At 44.1% G+C, this 19,495-nt stretch overlaps 2 protein-coding genes across 7 annotated transcripts; both read left to right on the forward strand.

Moving 5' to 3' along the window:
* Window positions 1–4,769: 4,769 nt before the first annotated feature.
* LOC136551245 (uncharacterized) lies at window positions 4,770–9,723 on the forward strand. The gene is made up of 10 exons (XM_066542825.1): window positions 4,770–4,989; window positions 5,767–5,903; window positions 6,742–6,886; window positions 6,976–7,103; window positions 8,100–8,171; window positions 8,266–8,380; window positions 8,469–8,572; window positions 8,663–8,704; window positions 8,892–9,104; window positions 9,384–9,723. Exons 1-10 carry the CDS (start codon window positions 4,872–4,874, stop codon window positions 9,450–9,452), a joined length of 1,143 nt encoding a protein of 380 aa, XP_066398922.1. The 5' UTR covers window positions 4,770–4,871; the 3' UTR covers window positions 9,453–9,723.
* Window positions 9,724–10,682: 959 nt separating this feature from the next.
* Window positions 10,683–14,570, forward strand: LOC136551246 (uncharacterized). Of its 6 annotated transcripts, none has more exons than XM_066542827.1 (10): window positions 10,683–10,852; window positions 11,249–11,388; window positions 11,485–11,629; window positions 11,712–11,839; window positions 12,509–12,580; window positions 12,681–12,977; window positions 13,065–13,106; window positions 13,229–13,441; window positions 13,747–13,864; window positions 14,153–14,570. In XM_066542827.1, exons 1-9 carry the CDS (start codon window positions 10,726–10,728, stop codon window positions 13,813–13,815), a joined length of 1,233 nt encoding a protein of 410 aa, XP_066398924.1. In that variant the 5' UTR covers window positions 10,683–10,725; the 3' UTR covers window positions 13,816–13,864; window positions 14,153–14,570. The 6 variants fall into 6 exon arrangements, with proteins under 6 accessions (XP_066398924.1, XP_066398925.1, XP_066398929.1 ...); XM_066542828.1 differs by having other exon boundaries at window positions 14,156–14,570; XM_066542832.1 differs by lacking the exon at window positions 14,153–14,570 and having other exon boundaries at window positions 12,681–12,795; window positions 12,874–12,977; window positions 13,747–14,146.
* The last annotated feature ends 4,925 nt before the right edge of the window (window positions 14,571–19,495 follow it).

The following is a 19,495-nucleotide window of genomic DNA, read 5'->3' on the forward strand; positions in this document are numbered from 1 at the left end:
TGGTCTGGTTCAACCAAGTGGAGTGTACGGCACATCAGGCTTCATTTTGAAAAAATTATCTTTCAAATGAATAAACTATTGACTGTGATGTTCTTTAGCAAAGAACCTAATTTCATAACGGTATATACTAGACTAATTAACGAGTTGAGTGTCGAACATAAAATACCACATTTAAACAGGTTCCGAGCAAAATTTATCTTAAAATTATGAGCAGCGTCGTGGAGCAAAATTTACCTTCAAATCTTGACTGGATCATCCGAGACACTCGGATACGAGAGTACAGTGTTTCTCTTTGTTAAATAAATAAAGTTTAAATCTTATTTTTAGTGGCAAAGCACGAGGACGGATCCGAAAGTACACAGCGTTTTCTCTTTTTGTTAAATATAAAGTTTAAATCTTACTTTTAGTGGCAAGCACGAGGAGATCGTCCTGTCGCCTGTGGGTCAAAGTTCTTTTTTTTATTTCTTTATATTAGAACAACTTCAACATAATCTTAATATAAGTGCCCACATAAAAGAACAAGCTTTAGCAGGGCCTTTACTATGGCCATCACATTTGAGCGGACCCTCAAATCCTTCCTCAAGCCCTCATCCCCGAAGGCTTAGGAGGGACCCCAAATTTTTGTTAGAGCGTTTATCCCTCTCGACCGAGCACGGATTTTCTGAAGGACCTACACCTCCGCTTCCCTATCACCGGCGGACCTCATGCTCCACACTCCCCGATTGGGAGCACCTCCTGTCGGTGTGGCATCGCATACCCGTGCCTTGCTTGCGGCTTTCTGGGCCAAGGGCCCACGCACGTTGTCTGCCAGGGGCCAAGCTTGCCCGCAGGAGCGCCCTTGTGGCCGTGGCGACCAAAAGCTAGGCTCGCCCGACACGCCGCCTTTGCCCGACGCCGCCCATTACCCGCCTCCAACCGACGTGCGGATCCAACAACTCTCCTCCCTTTGGCAAGGTCCCTCTTCTCCGGAGATGCCTGCTCCCCAATTGGCTCCCTCCCCTAACCGACAGTCTTTGGGTGGCTCGGTCCGGTCCAGAGAACAGGAAGGAGAAGAAAAAAAAGTGAAAGGGGAGAGGAAGAGTCCCATTGACAGGTGGGTCCCATGTGTCAGTGAATTCTAGAAAGAAATTGAGGATATTTGTTTAAGGGCCTCAGTTGAAGCAGATGTAAAAAATTGAAGCCAACTAAAATATAGAAAGAGATTTAAGACAAAAAAAATAGACTCTGATGTGAGAGGTCGGTTAGAATTGCTGTTACGTATATATTTGACGATTTAGGGCAACTTTACTGGATAATATCTTGGCATTTGCTAAAACTGTACACGTGAGAAAAAAAAACTCGGCCAACCGTGGGTATACAGCCCCGCAGTTTTTGCGCTAGGAAGAAGACCTCTCACGCAAGCCGTGAAAACTCCTGAATCCCATGCCTCGCCCTCACACAGGACTTATGACCCTGTGAGTGGGCTGAAACCTTTTTACTTATGCTTTGGGACGCAGGACAGACGATGATTTTTTTTTCTGCACAAACTGCGCATTGCCGCAGCTGTGCCTGCGGCAGCCTGGAGTCAAAGTCCCGACCGGGGCCTTCCCACGACGGGGACGGAACCACTCGAGCTAACTGAGAAAGGTGCTAAACTGGTGTAAAATGCTCCAACGATTGGTTTACCCACCTATTGTAACGATGGGATCAACAGGAAATAAAGTATTAGCTCCTTTGCTTCCTCACTCCATCTTGGACTGGTCAAGCCGCCGGTCGTCGACTCGTAGTTCTACCGTTGAGCAGAGACAAAATATTATTTAACTCAGCCAGCCAGTGCGGTTGGTGGGAAGCGTACAAATAATTGCCGCTGCCCTCGTACCTTTGCATCGGCACTGCACACGACGGTGGCCCACGCCATGTTTACCACCATTCTTGTGGATTCCTATTCTTCTGGCCTGAGCACAATGGAGATGGAGCACCGGATTCTCCGCGACCGCGAGGAGGAATTTGGGATCTATCATATCAATCTCCCCGGAATGAATCCAAGGCAACGGTGCCCGTTTAAAGCGTAGTAGCAAGAATTAATACCCACCAAACTGTGCCACAATTCCTCTCGCATTACAAACAGTCTCTAATTAGTTATTACCCACAAAAGAGACACCGAAAATTTAGCACTATTATTCTTCCTGCGACCTGCATGAACGCCTGTGAGTCCTCTAGCTGAGATGGTGCCTTCCCAGCTCTTGCAATCCTGCCAATATACATGGAAACAATATTTTGCGCTGCACTAAAAAAAATCCCGCGTCTCGCACGTACAACAGCAAACAACGGAGATTTGATCAAAATTTTCCTCAATTAGTAATTACATAATAGACCAACCTGACATAGAGGTAACGACACAAGCATATGCAAATGGACAATGGGATATTCAGTTTAGAAGACAACTCAATGAGGCTCTCAGTGAAGAATAGGATCAACTCCAAGAGCTATTGGATTATGTTTTTCTTTTAGAAGAGAGGGATATGGTGTTCTGGGCTCTTGAACAGTCCAAGAAATATTCAACTAGCTCCTTATACAAATTGATGACCTCAGGTGGTGTTAGAGATAGTCAGATGATGACTATGTGGAAATGCAACATTCCACTAAAGATCAAAAAGTTCATTTGGATAGCTGCCCATAACAGAATTCGAACGGGTTTTCAATTAAAGAAAAAGCAATGGTTTGGTCCAGGGGAATGTGCCACTTGTGATAAACTGGAAACCACTAACCATATTCGCTCTGTTCGCTTGGCTTATAAGCCGTACTTTTTCAGCCAACGAACAATATTTTTCTCTCACAATAAATCAGCCAATAGTATTTTCAGCCATGGCTTATCAGCCAAGCGAACAAGGACGATTATTTTCCAATGCCCCATCACTGTATTTATTTGGTCCTTTTTGAGGAACACACTTGGCTGGCAAAGCTCGCTAACTGATTGTGCTGATTTTCTGGTAGAGTTTGTTGATGCTTGTCGAGGAAACAAACGAAAGGTAATGCTGTGTAGGCGAGTTATGGACAATATTGAAGACTAGGAATGACGTGGCGTTTAACAAGAAGGTGCTGTCGTCCCCAATGGTAATCATCTACAAGACTTTGACGCTAATCAAGACATGACGCCCTCTACTGGAAGCAAAGTTGAGGCCCACAGCGGATGAGATGATAAACTTGATCTCATCAAGCGCTCATTAAGAAATAGTTCGTGTAGATGCCAGATGGTTTAAACTCTTTTGGGTAGTCGAAGTTGTAGTGTCGTGGTTGGCGTTTTAAATTGTTAATAATGATTAGTTGAGTTGGTGGTTTGAGAGAAAGTCGACGTCTGTTAGTTTTCTTTCTTAGTTTCGTTTGTTACATTGTAAAACTAGTAACCCCAGTTTCGTTTTTCTAAAAGTAGCATGAATGTATTTGATTAAAAAACATTCGGGAATACTTGGCCGCGCGGACCCAACAAAAAATAAATCAAATCTCCCTAGGCAAGCTCGTCTCTCCCTCTCCATGCTCATCCGTCGTGGCTTCACGACGCCATGCGGCCATCCGACCGTCCCTATCCCTTGCGCCGCCACCATCCCTCGCGGCGCTCCCCCATCCCTGTGGCACCTCCGTCCCCCGCGGAGAGGAGGAATCCTCCACGAAAGGTACGCTAACAGTTCGCGCCCACCGACTGTAGCTGCCGTCGGACCCGGCCGCCGGCACCCCGCCCTCCGCCTCCAAGCTCTATGTGCATGCTCAACAACTACAGCGGTGCCCCCATCCCTCGCCGTACCATGCCGTGCTTTATCCTTCGCCACGCCTAGGCCAGGCGGCCAGAAGAGGGGGCCGTCGCTGGCAAGGCCCAGGTCAGGAGCAGGCGCGACTGGCCGCTGTCAGGCCACGCCACCATGCAACCTCGGTTGCCGGCTAGCCGGAACCAGCCGCCCCCCACTCGCGCTGTGTTGTACGGTAGAAGGGTGAGAAACACATGTTGCAAGGCTATATTTCAAGTGTTTCAGATATTTCATAGGTATATTGCAAGTATTTCATATGGATATTGTAAAAAGTAGATCGGGATGTTGCATATGTTGTAATGGTTGTGCACATATGTTGTAAGTTTCTATTTCTAATGTTTCATCTATTTTTTTAGACTATGTAGCAAGTGTATTTATTTGGATGTTGCATACGTTTCACACATATATTGCATGTATTTTATCTGGATGTTGCGTATGTTTTCAAGTGTTTTTCAATTGTTTTTGCAAGTGTTTCAGATATATGTTTCAAGTATTTTATGCCTTCAGACATATGTTGCAAGTGTGTTTATTTGGATGTTGCATATGTTTCACACATATATTGCATATGTTTTATCTGGATGATGCGTATGTTTTTATAGTGGTTTTAAGTGTTTTTCAGCTATTTTTGTATGTGTTTCAGAAGTATGTTTCAAGTATTTTATCTACCTTCAAACGTATGTTACATGTGTTACGTCTGGATATTTCAAAAGTAAATTATGTGCTATATCTCTCTCTGCCTGGTCTCGGTTTCTCCTCCTTCTCACCGTCCCCTTCCCCTCCTCTGGATGCTGCTGGCGGTGCGAGGCCTACGTGGGCACGTGAAACGGGGTAGAAAACCAACTGCAGGCAGTAGTGTCCGGGCACCCCGTCACGTCCGGGGACTAGCAAATCTGCAAAAAAAATAATTGCATAAGAGAATATATATTGGACGACTTACGGAGCGGGCAAGTGGGAAACGAAAGGATTCGGCCGCCGGCACCTTGAGAGCTGACGCCACCATTCACCAACCCCACGCCGGGGGAGTGACGAGTGAGCCCGGCCAAACGGGGCCTGAGTCACTCTCCTCCCGTCCGTTCCCTTTCCCTTTCCTATATGGCCGGAGCAAGATTAGTTGGCAGACTCGGCCGCCACTCCTCCTCCTTGCTCCCGCCCCTGCCCCTGCCCCGTCACGCACACCACCGGCTCTACTCTCCTTCCTCCTCCTCCCAAGGTACCGTCCCGCACCTTCCTTCCCCTGTTTCTCTGACCCTGGCGCTTCCCATCCTTGTGTCCTGCAGGGGCGCCCCCTGATTTTACATCCCTCTGGATTCAGTTGCAAGAACCGGATTGCTAGTTGCCTGTTTGGGTTAGGGCTGTGTAGGTGCGCGGATGGTGGTTTTTTCTTCTTGTTTCTTATAGTATGAAGCGGTACGGTGCCGATGAAATCCTATCGGATTGGGTACTCTGATGAGGAAATGCATAACTAATGAATACACATACACTGAGGTTGACTTTCACATTCCTGTTGACAGAGTTTATATTGCTGCCAGCAGGTTCCGATTAGATTGTGTTGTTGTCCTAGTAACTGATGCAGAGCACAGCTATGTTGGATCCAGTAAACATGGTTCTTTCCCTCCTGCACTAGCTCTAGATTTGTCCCTTCCATCTCCTTTAACCAGCATAAGGTAGAGGCCAAAATGACCATGTTAGCTAAAGAACAACTGCTCTGGATCAAAATACTGTTTACCTGGCAGAAGGTAGTCCAATATGATCTTACTTTATGGAATTTCGGCTCTGATATACATCAGTCCAATTGCCTTTATGGAAGGATTGTTCTGTTTCTGTTAAAATGATTGGACGCAATTAGTTCTTTCGAAAGTCCAATTGATTGATGGATATTTAAATCTTGTTATCTTATGATAATTTTCAGTCTCTTGGATTAAAAAGGTATATGTGACAGTGTGACTCACACAATAATTTTTACATTTTGACTAGCTCATTGTTACAGGTCAGTATTCAAAAATGGGTGATTCAGGTGAGAGGAATGGCCACGGCACTCCTACACGGGTGCTATTCTGTGGTCCATATTGGCCTGCTTCTACTAACTACACCAAGGAGTATTTGCAGGACTATCCATTCATTCAGGTTAGTTACAGTACTATGCAAAAGATCTGCTTATTCATGTATCTGTAGATTAAAATGCATATGAATGTACTAGCTGACTGTCCTTTATTTTTAGTTTTATTTATATTGTACTAGTAGGCTTAATGTTACCAAAATTTGAATTTTGAAGTTCTATTTGTATACAGCTAATGATGTGTGGGAGGGTTACAATTTGGATTATGCAATACAATATATCATAATGTCCTCTACTAGTTACAATTGCTGCTTCGTTTATGTTTTTCTTGGCCCTTGTAATAATAGTTTGCCCTCTAGAGCAACCATGACATGGTCACATGTCCTTGAAAAAAACAGAAAGCAGGACATACTTTGCCCTCTAGAACAACCATGAGATGGTCACATCTTCCTGAAAAGAATAGGAAGCAGGACATGCTTTGTTTCCTCAATGTCAATAAGAGGAGCAATCTGATCCCATAATATCACTCAAGTATCTGATGCTTATGCGTTTCCTAATAATGAACTTCCTTTATAAATGGAACATCATACAAATTTCCAAATTTTCCTTTGCAAATATAAAATTATCTTCTGCAACAAACGAAACATTACAATATCGATACACTAGCTATTACAGATGTGGATTTGTGAAAGCTGTGCATTACCAAAGTTCTGTAACCTAGGCTTAGGCTTGTCATTGGTTCCCTTGTTTTTGTTTTCTCTTAACTCCATTAGGATAACATGAAACAAATTCTGAATCCTCATATTTCTAATATAATAGTTTGACAGTAGGTGCTCACCTCATATTATTGAGATATGAGCATGTCTTTTTGTGCGGGTCACATTTGACTGTCAATTATTTTTGTAGGTTGATGAAGTAGGTCTCGAGCAGGTACCTGATGTTATTCACAACTACCATATATGTGTAGTAAAAAATCGGAGTATAGATTCAGATATCATTGCCAAGGCAACTCAGATGAAGATTATAATGCAGTATGGTGTTGGGTTAGAAGGTGATTCAAATTCTGATGCTATCTTTTCTACTCAATCAATCTGTCAATTTAACTAGCCCATATTATATTAACTGCATACTTTTCCACAGGCGTCGATGTAAATGCTGCTACAGAACACAAAATCAAAGTTGCCCGAATACCTGGAAGTACGACAGGAAATGCCGTCTCTTGTGCAGAAATGGCAATCTATCTTACTCTAGGCATTCTGCGTAAACAAGTATGTGTTGTATGTCCAGTAGTGCTGACCCTGCGGAAGTTGGAAGTGCTCTCTTTTGTTTCAGTTTTTTAAGCTTCTCTTTGATGAAAGTTAATAACATTCCAGCTTGGCTGTTTCCACATTAATAAACATTACAGTTTCTACACCTTCTCAAGATATTATAATTTGTAAGTAATCTTCTCTATGATGCAAGCAAGCATTATTATTCTGCAGGAACTAGGTCCTTCAGCTAAAATCCTAGTAGTATTCTATGGAAGACTAATAAAAACATAATGGTTTAAGCTACCAGCTTTGAGTTTGAGGTCTACGAGTTTGGATGAAAATGAATATTCCTAGTTCTAATTTTTGTCTAAAATCTGCAGCAATTATATGGTCCATCCCCATTTTATCATGTTTCAAGTTAGGCAGTTAACATGAAATCTATTAACGAGACATTGTCATGATTTAGAATGCAGTTTCAGAGGAAAAAGAGTATGTGATGCTGCAAAAACTGTTGCACATTGATGACTATGAAAACTACTCCCCTTTTTTCCTGGATTGATGATGTTTTCCAACATTTTTTTCTCCATTTGAGATAAGACTTTGATCATAGGTTTTTCTAGTAATGAATTAGCAAAAATATGAAATATAAAATCATATGAGAAAAACGATGACAAATCTCCTAGTACCATTTCTGTTTGAAAATCATAATAACTTTACTTTACAATGGTGTTCAAAGTAATAAAGTTTTAATGTTTATACCTTAGTGACACCTATATAGGAACACAGTAGCTTTAAGTGTGTCCACTAATTTCAGTAACCAAAATTTCTGGCGATTGGACTAATCTTTGGCTCATCATGTATACCGAAGAGGATATGTAGTCATCTCTTTTAACATATACACTACCCTCCTAGCTTTCATCATCTTGAAGCTAACTTGTTTCAGTTTCATAAACATAACTTCGATCCTTTCATATGTGGGCTACCATGGTTGAACATTGGGCATTTAACTTGCAGAAGGAGATGGATACTGCTGTGAACCGGAAAGACCTTGGTATTCCAGTTGGAGATACATTATTTGGCAAAACAGTATGGTCGTGGTGTATACGCCATTGCATCTTTGATCTACATTCCCGCGGGAAATATCGCCATTCATGTAGTTGTTCTTATCTGTGCTGTGTAGGTCCTTATCCTTGGATTTGGGGCCATTGGTGTTGAAGTTGCCAAGAGGCTAAGGCCCTTCGGAGTAAAAATTCTTGCTACCAAAAGAAATTGGTCATCAGACACATTGCCATCTGGTAAGCTCCACCGTTCCATTTCCTCCACATCATGGCCTTCATAAATAGTTTCTGTTCTGTTCCACCTGCTTAAAACATTCCAATGCAGATGTGGATGAGCTAGTTGACAAGAAAGGTGGCCCGGAAGATATGTATGAATTTGCTGGTGAAGCTAACATAGTTATAACATGCATGACCTTAACCAATGAAACGGTTAATACTTCTCTTGGTGTACTTAGTTATAAATATTCCTCCAAGATGACCTCTACTTGACCTTGATTAGGATGTGATCATATTTTATAGGTTGGAATAGTGGATCATAAGTTCATTTCATCAATGAAAAAGGTACATGCTTGTTTCTGTCATACTGTTCATTTTAGTGCTAAGTAAATAATAGAGAAGGAATGAACCATGAGCCATGCTATTAGTTGAGAATATTTAGAAAATCTTGTCTGGAGCATAATATTGTTGGATAAACAGATACTGCCACCATCTGCAATGGATTAACTTGAACTGCCTTAATTTTAAGCAGGGATCATATCTGGTCAACATTGCCAGGGGACGCTTGCTGGACTACAAGGCTGTGTTTGATCACCTGGAATCAGACCATCTAGCTGGTTTGGGGATTGATGTTGCTTGGATGGAGCCATTTGATCCAGAGGATCCTATTCTGAAATTCCCAAACGTTATCATAACGCCACATGTGGCTGGTGTCACTGAATACTCCTACAGAACTATGGCAAAGGTTCGCGCTTTGTGCTCGATTGCTCCATTTAAATTATATGTCGTCGCTAATCTTTTCTTCAGTACTGAGCAACTGCCAAGTACTACAGTTGGTTGGTTAGTATATATGAATGGTGCAACCAAACTCCAATTATTAGTTAGAAGGCATGTTCACACAGAGCCCTTTGGTTATATCGTGAAGCTCCTCAGGCTAGGATGAAAACGCTATGCACTGCAGAAAAGAAAGAGTCATTGTTGCTATTTTGGATACTTGTGGTAAATTTTGCTCTGCCTTTTGCAGTCTGTTGGTGACACTGCCCTTCAGCTGCATTCAGGGCAGCCGTTCACGGAAGTAGAGTTTGTCAACTAAAAGAAAAAGAAAAGTTCAGGCAGCAGCCGTAGATGCCATTCGGCGGCTATTGAATTCAGCTAGGAACTGCTGTTACGATCATTAGTAGAGAATAATGGGTCGGGCGACTTGTAAAGTTGTAAGAATGAACGTGTACCCAGATGTTTGATGGCGACCTCCATGAAAATTTGAAAAATCCGCCACTGTCTAGCTTGTAGCTGGTAGTGGTAGCGGCAAGTCATTTTCCTGCAACATTGCTTCCTCAGCTAAAAATAATGTGGGCCCCTGAATATCTGATGTTGTTTCGCTGTCTTATTCATTAATCTCAGCATGATCACGGCTCTCTTTGTTAATGTCGTATTCACGTGGAACACGGTCACCTTTTTAAAAATCGAAGTAGTTGATTGATCTCAGGAGATTTGTCGTTTGGGCACGGTCACCTTTTTGAAGAAAAAAAACGAAGCAAAGATTTCTCGACTTTTTAGTGTTGACCCACCGGCCCCACTTGGCAGCCTCGGCTTCTTCGTTTAGGCCTCCACAAGCGTGCAAGCCAAATGTCTGCCACAAACATTTTGCACCTTTACTCATTGGCAGTAGTAACGAGACATGATCCATACACTAGTACATATTCTCTATCAGTCGGGAGATCTGCCCTCCAGATTCACCATTTTGTGAATCCGGATTTGATGGATCTTTTTGGGTAGAGTGGAGCTATTTTTGTTGAATCTGGAGCTAGTGAATCTCTACCGAGCAGGCCCTCCATCACTGTCGGTTTTTCACTCTCGGTGGTGATAATCGACAATGATAATAAAGGTTATGACCACTGGTTTGCAACTGACATTGATAAGTTTATATCACTGCTGTCCTAAGCATCTAATTAGTTATTAGCTAACTAGCTGGTGAGCCTTAACCTTCAACTAATATATATAGGCTAATTTTTAACCTCAGCTGACAACTTTGCCCCTAGCTGCATAAATAAAAGGTAATCCATATTGATTGATTCATCATATCAGGGTCCATGGTAATTTTTCACATCTCAATCATGCAAAGTCGGAGACGTGAATATATGAATAATAATAATTGTTCTGGTCGCTTTAGGCACAACAAGAAAAAAAAATATTTGGAAGCATAAACCAAGCAACCTGTTAATGATTTTATATAAAGATAAAAATAGAAACCCCCTAGCCCTTATAAAAAGGTAGTGCACTAAGCAGAAATTTTAGTTAATCTACCTATATATAGGGGGAAAAAAAGAGGTGATTGAGATTTGAGAGGCCTTTTGTTTTCCTATTCAATGGCGGGAGCAAGATTGGCAGCTAGGCCGGCCACACACGGCCCAGCACGCCAGCTCCCTCGCGCCGCCGCCTTCGCTGCCGCAGGCCGCCGCGGTGGCGACTCCCCTTTCCTCCCGCGACCGCGAGGTACGGCATTCTGCCCGCCCTTGTCAGCCTCCGTCCTCGGGCGCCTCCTGGCTCGCCTTGTTCTTTAGTCCGATGAGACCTGGCGTCGGTGGCGATGTTCCGTTCGACCCGTTCCTGCAAGAACTATTGGTTTCGGGGAAGATGGAATTGGATGTGGAGGAGGAAATATGAAAGTATTTGTGTGCAGTGAAATGCTGATGAGAGAGAATGAGCATTTTCAGAAGGCAGAGTCTCTGGTCTGGCCACCTCGATCCAGTCCATATTTAGGAAATTTTTTGTTTAGCTTGTCAAATTGATTGATGGGTGGTGTTACCATTTGTGTTTTTGGTAGCCCAGTAGAAACAATTGCTTAATTATGTCATCAGTTGTTTTGTTCCTGCTGTTCCTCCACTGCAGGTTGTTTTTCAACAGTGGCTTGTGCAATCAAAAGCAATGGCAGCAACAGCAAGGTTACAAGGGTGCTATTCTGTGGCCCCTATTTTCCTGCTTCCACGAGGTACACCACCGAGTATTTGCGAGACTATCCATTTATTGAGGTTTGGGAACCTCTTCCTCCACTGTTGTTTTTTAATGTGAAAGCTGATTGCCTGTAATTTCAATGTGAAAGCCCCCCACTCCAATTCAATTTGCAGGTTGACCAAGTGGGCCTTGAGCATGTACCTGAAGTTATCCAAAACTATCATATATGTGTTGTAAAGAATCGGCGCATCGATTTAGATGTCATTGCCAAGGCAACCCAGATGAAGATTATTATGCAGTATGGCGTTGGGTTAGAAGGTGACTATAAGTATGGTATTATCTTAATTAATATATCAGCATGGCTGCCTTGTCTTATGTTTAAGTTCACGATTTCCATCAGGTGTTGATGTAAATGCTGCTACAGAGCACAAAATTAAAGTTGCAAGGATACCGGGGAGTATGACAGGAAATGCAGTCTCTTGTTCAGAGATGGCAATCTATCTTACCCTTGGTGTTCTGCGGAAGCAAGTATATTTTTATGGATAGCAGTTCTGAATTTTGACAAGTTGGAAATTGGATTTGCTCTTCACATGTTTCATGTTTTGTGATGATTCTTTTCAATGATGGTTCATGGCTTCTTTTTCCTCACTATCTAGAGCAAGTATGAAGTTACAGTATCAATACTAAGCAAATTATCAGGACTAATCCCATCATGTGCATTCAACAATAGTCCACGAATGATTATAGATGTATCTTAAGCAAGCAGGAATTTTTGTTCACTACTGCAGTCTCACTGATTTAACATATGTACTCAAAGTCCATAGTATCCTACGAGAATAACAATGACAAAAGTAGTTTTTCTATATGCTTTGGTTTTGGGTCTCCACTTTTATGTTTTGATAGGTAAACATGTATGCCAAGGGGAAACTTGGAAATTTATAGTGTTCATCTGTTTTGTTATTTCTAGTTCGGAAGATAATATGAAATTTGTCAAAACTGAATACTTTAATGCATTTTCATGGAAGCAGCAAAATTCTTGTGTACAAGCTTGATAGGGCATTAAATTTAGTTTCTGCTTTAAGTGTTTTTAAGAGAATAAGAACATTTATTTACTTGCTTTTGTTCTATTAATTAAAATTAGCTTCTTTCATATATAATGAGCCACTCATGTTGTGGACTTTGGGCATTACTTTGCAGAAGTTGATGGATGCTGCTGTGCATCAGAAGGACCTGGGAAGTCCAACAGGAGAAACAATATTAGGCAAAACAGTATGCTCTTGGGCCTATTTGTGTAAATTGCTTGTTTGATCTACTTTCCATGGGAATTATCCCATCTGTGTAAATAATTGCGTTTGTGATTATTGTCTAGGTCCTTATCCTAGGATTTGGGGCCATTGGTGTGGAAATTGCCAAGAGGCTGAAACCATTTGGTGTAAAAATTCTTGCTACTAAAAGAAATTGGTCACCAGGCTCATTGCCATGTGGTAAGCTGCTACTGATATCAGGCCCACATGAAAATTCTTTCCATGCCCCTCCTGTCACTTCGGACATTCCTTGTGCAGATGTTGATGGGCTTGTAGATAAAAAAGGTGGACCAGAAGATATGTATGAACTTGCTGGAGAAGCTGACATAATCATAACATGCTTGCTACAAACCAATGAAACAGTTAGTTCTTCTCTTGGTTTCTTTCTTTCCCTCTTTTATACAGACAGCCTTTATTTTACTCTAGTTACAAAGCAGGCATATTTGTAGGTTGGAATTGTTGATGATATGTTCCTCTCAGCGATGAAAAAGGTATGTGCATTTCATTCTGATAGTGACTTCAATTTTATTCACAAGAAGGTTCTGTTACTAAAAGTTTTCCTGTTATATTAATACTGAATAATTAAATGTCAGTGGTGTCTTTACATACGTAGGGTTCGTGTCTGGTCAATATTGCTAGAGGAGGCCTTTTGGACTACAAGGCTGTGTTCGATCACCTTGAGTCAGGTCATTTAGGTGGTTTGGGTATTGATGTTGCCTGGACAGAGCCATTTGATCCAGAGGACCCCATTCTCAAATTCTCAAATGTTATTATAACACCACATGTTGCTGGAGTCACCGAATACTCCTACAGAACTATGGCAAAGGTTTGTGCTTGTTTTCTCTCTGTCTTGTGGTTATTTTTCATTATCATGCAGTTCTTGCTATCTGCTAATATAATAGTTCCTTTGTAGTAAGTACTAAGTACTTGTTATGTACCACATCTAGATAACAATACTGCTCAACTGGATCTGTTAACATTACTGTATTTATTAGATGATATATATGTCACTAACGCCTTCAGATATTTATTTTGAATGTGGAAACTCCAAGGGGCTTGTTACAAAGACAATGTTGTCTGTTTCTGTGGCCATTTCCATCTTGTAGCCAGTTTCTCTTCCTTGTGGTGCAGGTTGTTGGTGACGTCGCTCTCCAGCTTCATTCAGGGGAGACATTCACCGGAATAGAATTTGTGAATTAGATCAGATGGTGGCAGGCGTTAGTGTTTATTCCCTGTTGAATTCAGACAGGTAACAATAATTGTTTGTGTGTGTGATGAGCATCTTGCCATGTCCAAAGGAATAATGAACTGGCAATGGCTGTAAGAGCTGTTGCTCTCAGATTGAATTTGAATCAAGCAAGATTACTACACACTGCAGCAGGCCTATCAATACAGCTTGGAAGCTTGTAAAACAGCTTCTCAGTAAGAGCAGTTGAAGCCTTTTTTTTTGAAACGAGAGCAGTTGAAGCCTAGGGCTATGCTAACCCTTCTTTTTTTTTTTTTTTTGAACATATGCTAACCCTTCTTTACACCGTAGCAGCAGCCGCCGAGCGACGACGGGCCCATGGAAGAGTAATTTTGGTGTCACAATTCACGAAGCATCCAAAAAAAAGGTTAGCAATACCTAGGGCCACAATTCAAGGCCACGGTAAATTGAAGCTCGGATGGTGTTGCTAGCTTTTTGAATTGTGGCCTCCTATGCCAACGGGCCCAAACAGCTTGGATGGATGGAGGCTCTGCCAGGTGGGCTCGTGTAGTCAACAGGTCGAATTGATGTTGGACTGAGATGCGGCCCAGGTCTAGCCATCTATCACAAATCAATGGTCATAGCCGCCTGATGCCCCGCCCATTCGAATATTCAAATTTCCCAAGACATAGCTATGGCCTATGGGGCTAATGTGCCTGGTGAACTTCACAAATTTAAGGCTCTAATGTGCATTTTGACTGTTTGTCAACTAAATCATGTGGGGCAAATTTAATTATTGTTATTGCATTTTAATATTCTCTCTTATTGTACATTTCTTTTTTTACCTTATGTCTAAAAGTCATGGTATTTTTTTTTTTATAACTAAGGTCATGGTATTTAATGGGATCAGATAAGAAAAAGAGCCACGATATTTTTTAAATCTCAGCATAGATGTAGACAGTCATACGCACATATGTACCCACATATATAATATTAAACATATAGACGTACACTCTACTTATATGATCACCTCCACGAGACCAAGCTAGTAGATCTCAAAATTGAGCAAGTCACCATGGGCTCCTCGCCATTGATGAACATGTGTCGGGTATCAGTATCAGGTATACCCGGAAGAAGAAAGCTAATTGCCGCGAACGCTAACTCCCTCGGATGGTCAAAAGCGTATCTTGGTCTTGCCCGGACCTAAGGGCACGGGTTCCATCTCGCCCGACCTCAAGGACGCGGGATCCGGGTCACCCGACCCCAAGGGCGCGGGCTTCGTCTCGCCCGATCCCTCGGGCGAGAGCCCCATCACGTCCGACCCCGAGGGCGCGGACTCCGCCACGCCCGATCCCGAGAGCGTGGGCTCTGCCTCGCCCGACCCCGAGGGCGCGGGCTTCGCCTTGCCCGATGGAGATCCGTACCGCCCCCAACCACTGGGGGTCTAAAAGTACGAGTCCAGGGTCAAACTTCTGACGCCAGAAGGGGAGCAGGCGCATCTTAACGTGACCCGCGGCCACGATGGGTCACGTCTGAGGACGCACGTCACCAACAGCATCGGGCATGCCGGTGCTGTGCTACCTACTTCTCGTACGGCCTCCAGTGGAGGCGTCAGCTAGCCATACCTTCCGCTGGGATGGAATGGAGCACCACGACCAGCTGACGACACCCGCGTACGGCGCCAGTGACGAACAGGGCCGCGACGTGGAGTCGTCCCTGTCGTCATCTACAAGGCTGACGGGACCCGCGTAAAGGAGATGGGAGACGTCGCAATCCCAGGAGCCTTCCTCTCCTCATCTCTCTCTCTCTCTCTCTCTCTTTCTTTGTAATGTGACCTGCGTCTTTCCCTTCATCTATAAAAGGGGAAGCAGGGCGCCCCATGCGGAAAAAAGAGGGGCGGTAGAGAGAGAGCTCAACCAGACTCACTCTTTTTACCAGAGACTTGGGACATTCTTCCTCTCTCGCCTATTTGTAACCCATACTGCAAACTAAGTGTCGGTAACACGAGCGACAACAGACTGGACGTAGGGACATTCCGTCCATACCAGTATAAATCTTTGTATCCTCTGAGCACAGCCATCCGGGTCAGATGCGCAAATCACAAAATTTACTAGCCGGTGATCCGAAACAACGACAATATGACACCTAAAAAAAGAATAGCATTGTTAAATCATGAAATAAATCTAGGAAAATACAACCAACCATGCTGAGTCGAAGATTTTAACCTGGTAGAAAGGATCCATCACAAGAAATCTAATCAATTGAGATAAGCTCGTATTGCCACAATGCTTTTATTTGTTAGGTGCTTTGAGTTGTCGGTAGCCAGTTTTGAGTTTGTATATTTGTATAAAATTGAATATTCCTACTAGAAACTCTAGAAAACAATGCATGGTTCGTCGACTACTATTGTATTTTGGTCTTTTATCCACTACTTTGCTATTATCTTATTGTTTGGTAACCACAATAACACAATTTGCTAGTGGCAGACCAAGCAATTAAATTTCAAGTATAAATTTCTAGAAAAAAATGTATGGCTCATTGCTTTGATTATTTCATATTAGGAAGATCTAAGGAAGTAAAAGTTAAAATGCATTTTCACTGGTAAGATGACACACAGGCCCTGTTCGGCTTACCCCATATTCAGTTTGTTCGGTTTCTTTTTTTAGCCGGAATAGTGTTTTTCTCTCACAACAATTCAGCCAGAACAATATTTTTCAGCCACTTTCAGCCAAGTTTCAGACCAGCGAACTGGGCCAAAAAACAAAAAAATCTGGGGTACAACAAAAATGAATGGAGCCTCTACTTAATAGTGCAGTAGTGAACAAATCAACTTATTATTTTTGTTGTACTAATCAAAGCATGCTGCCTCATACTAACACAGTAGCCCTTGGTGTAAAAGTTTCTTTTATGATCAACATTTTCATGGGAAGTGTCTTTATTTGTGGTTGTGATTAGTACCCTGCATTACTCTATATCCAAGCTTATAATACAGTGCAACTTACCTGTTTGGTTTTTGCCTATAGTGGTCGTAAGGAACAGTGACACATAGGAGAGGGGGCGGGGGGGGGGGGGGGGGGGGGGGGGGGGTTGGGGGTTGTTGAATTATCCATTATCCTTTCTAAAATCTAATATCCTCTAATTCTGCTTATCAAAACCTATGCAAGGTCTCTATCTAAATGTGCATCTATGTTTTGCTATGTGCGTTGCTATCTCTAGCGCAAAAGAGTTATGCAACATAGCTTCCAATCCTATCACTAGTCTGCAACCTAGAGTAGAAATGTAAAGCACACAACCTAGGTAAGCAATGTAAATGTAGAAGCTTATGAGAGGTAGAGAATACAAACTCTCGTTGACAATAATATTCTTTTCTGCGGTATCAAGAAGCTTATGCTTCTCACTGGCCCTCGTTCGAGCTCCTCACAAGGATGCCCTTAAAAGGGTCAAGCTCCCGGTTGGGTAACACGTGGAGACCATGGGCCTTCTCCACACGCAAGTGCGTCTCCACTGGTCCTTCTCCTGGACCGCTCCCCACCGTCTTCACTATCGTGTTTCCAGCCAAAATACTGCGGGTCACACATTCCCTTGAATACAAGCCCCTAGTGTACAAGAAATGGTGCACGCAAGCACCAAGTTGGCAAAAGGTACGCATACATCACTAAACACTAAGCATAAGCCAAGTGCAAAGCACCAATATACGGGTCTAACTAGCCTATGTACTTTGCAAAGCACTACGCTAATTACCTAATATTTTCTTAAGGATTTGTGGTGGCTTGAAATGGTCCTACACACTTGAAATGGTCGGCTTGGGGGTATTTATAGCCCCAACTCTCAAATATGGCCGTTGGGCTGAACGTTGTGCAATGAGCATTGAAAAGCTCCGGTCACTACTACAAAAATGATTTTGCGAGGTGGTGTCCTTTTATTAACTGAGACGGTCACAAAATTCAATTGCCTCGTAAAATGCCTAAGGATTTTCCGAGGCGAATGTTTTTTATTTACAAAGGCGGTCACAATTAACCGCCTCCCAAAATGCATTTACGGAGGCAGACATTTTATGTGCCGACTGTTCTCTACAGTCAAACATCTGAGCCGTCCGTTTCAGATCCAACCGCGAGCCCACAAAACGCCAGAACCAAACTAGTCTTGGAAGCCTGCAGCCGGCCCATCTCAGCCCAGGCACGTGAAGGATACCCGAGCGACTCATACCAGTCCTGGACTCCGCCGTTGCAGCCGAAATCGTCGCAGCCGTAGCCGGCGTCGACAGGCGCGGCCATGGCGGACTCCTCCTCGTTGATCTCGTCACGCCATCGACGCTGCTCACAGGGACCTTGGCGAATGTGGCGGCGGCGGCAAGGGCGCCCCTGGCAGCGCCGACAACCATGGAGCCGAAGACGAGCACCTTGATGTCGGCGGCGACGTCGGCCTCGTCCTTGGCGGAGAGCACGTCGCCGGAGGCTGGCATGTCGAAGGTCGGGGCGTCCCTGCGCGCGGCCTCGCACGACAGCACGGCGATGAGGCCAGCGGCGCGGCAGTCCATCAGCGCCGCGAGCGCGACGGCGACGGGCGCGGAAGCCGCGGCCACCGCGGTCTCGTCATTGGAGCCCTGCGTCAGCGCGGCGGCAAGGTCGAGCGAATTCGCGAGGCACGCGGCTGTGGCAGCGGTGACATCGCTTCCCACGACACCGCACGCAAGCATGATGGTTGTCACGACACCGCACGCACGAAGCAGCTTGACGAAGAAGACATGCGCATCTCATCGACGAGCAGGGCCTGAGCACCCATGGGCAGGCACACCGCACACGTCCGGCAGCTGCGTGGGCGAGCTCGTGCGTGCGGTTTCGTGCTCCGAGGTGTTAGATTGATCTCCTAACCAGTAGGCCCAACGGCCTATTGGGCCTTGGTCTCGTGCCCTGATCGGGGGCGCCCAACCCTACATGGTTGGTGGGCCCCCGTCGCACTGCGCTATATAGAAAGGTGGGGCCGGCGGCTCAAAGTATGAGGTTCACCGTGAGCCGCAAACCCACCGACAAAACCCTAGACCGATCTAAGAGGGCGCGCAGCCAGCGACGGGAAGCTCCGCTGATCCTCGCCGTCGTCACTGCTACGCCCGACCGCACTGCATCGACGTCCGTGCATCCTCTACTCCACCCGTCGCTGCCCGTGTGCTGCCTCCATCACCGAACCAGCGATGGCCAGCACAACCGCGACATCATCTGGAGGCTCAGGTTCATCACTAGCTCCTCTCTCCCCTATCTCCCTCTCGGTGTAGTGTTTAGGTCTAAATGTGCATGTGTTTCATGGATCTATGAGTTAATCCGTCTAGATCTACCCTAGTCGATTCACAGATAGTTAACAATGGTACCAGAGCCTACTAGCACGTAGATCTAGAACGGGTACCGATTAGAAAAGAAAAAACACGAAGAGATCCAGTGCGGATCTAAGCAGAAAAGGGTCGGCCGACGTTCGGTTGAACCCCAAACTCGATCCGTCGGATCTGAGAAAAGTTTTGGTTCGGATGAACCCTAAACCTAATGAGGTTAAAGAAAAACCCGAAGGTAATTCGGGGAAAAGAAAACAATTTCGTTCCCCAATCCTAATCCCTAACCCTAATCGGGAAATCGTGTAAAATCGGGATAAAAGAAACAGAAAAAGAATGAAAAGGATCCCGATCTCGGATCGGATGAGAAAGAACCC

Source organism: Miscanthus floridulus, chromosome 4, assembly GCF_019320115.1.
Source record: "Miscanthus floridulus cultivar M001 chromosome 4, ASM1932011v1, whole genome shotgun sequence".
NCBI classification, from domain to species: domain Eukaryota; kingdom Viridiplantae; phylum Streptophyta; class Magnoliopsida; order Poales; family Poaceae; genus Miscanthus; species Miscanthus floridulus.

Coding starts and splice junctions, on each gene's coding strand:
- LOC136551246 (XM_066542827.1), top strand. CDS start 10,726: ATGGCGGGAGCAAGATTGGCAGCTAGGCCGGCCACACACGGCCCAGCA. Junction 11,840..12,508: donor TTGGTGTTCTGCGGAAGCAA/GTATATTTTTAT, acceptor ATTACTTTGCAG/AAGTTGATGGATGCTGCTGT. Junction 12,581..12,680: donor AAACAATATTAGGCAAAACA/GTATGCTCTTGG, acceptor ATTATTGTCTAG/GTCCTTATCCTAGGATTTGG.
- LOC136551245 (XM_066542825.1), top strand. CDS start 4,872: ATGGCCGGAGCAAGATTAGTTGGCAGACTCGGCCGCCACTCCTCCTCC. Junction 8,172..8,265: donor ATACATTATTTGGCAAAACA/GTATGGTCGTGG, acceptor TGTGCTGTGTAG/GTCCTTATCCTTGGATTTGG. Junction 8,573..8,662: donor TGACCTTAACCAATGAAACG/GTTAATACTTCT, acceptor CATATTTTATAG/GTTGGAATAGTGGATCATAA.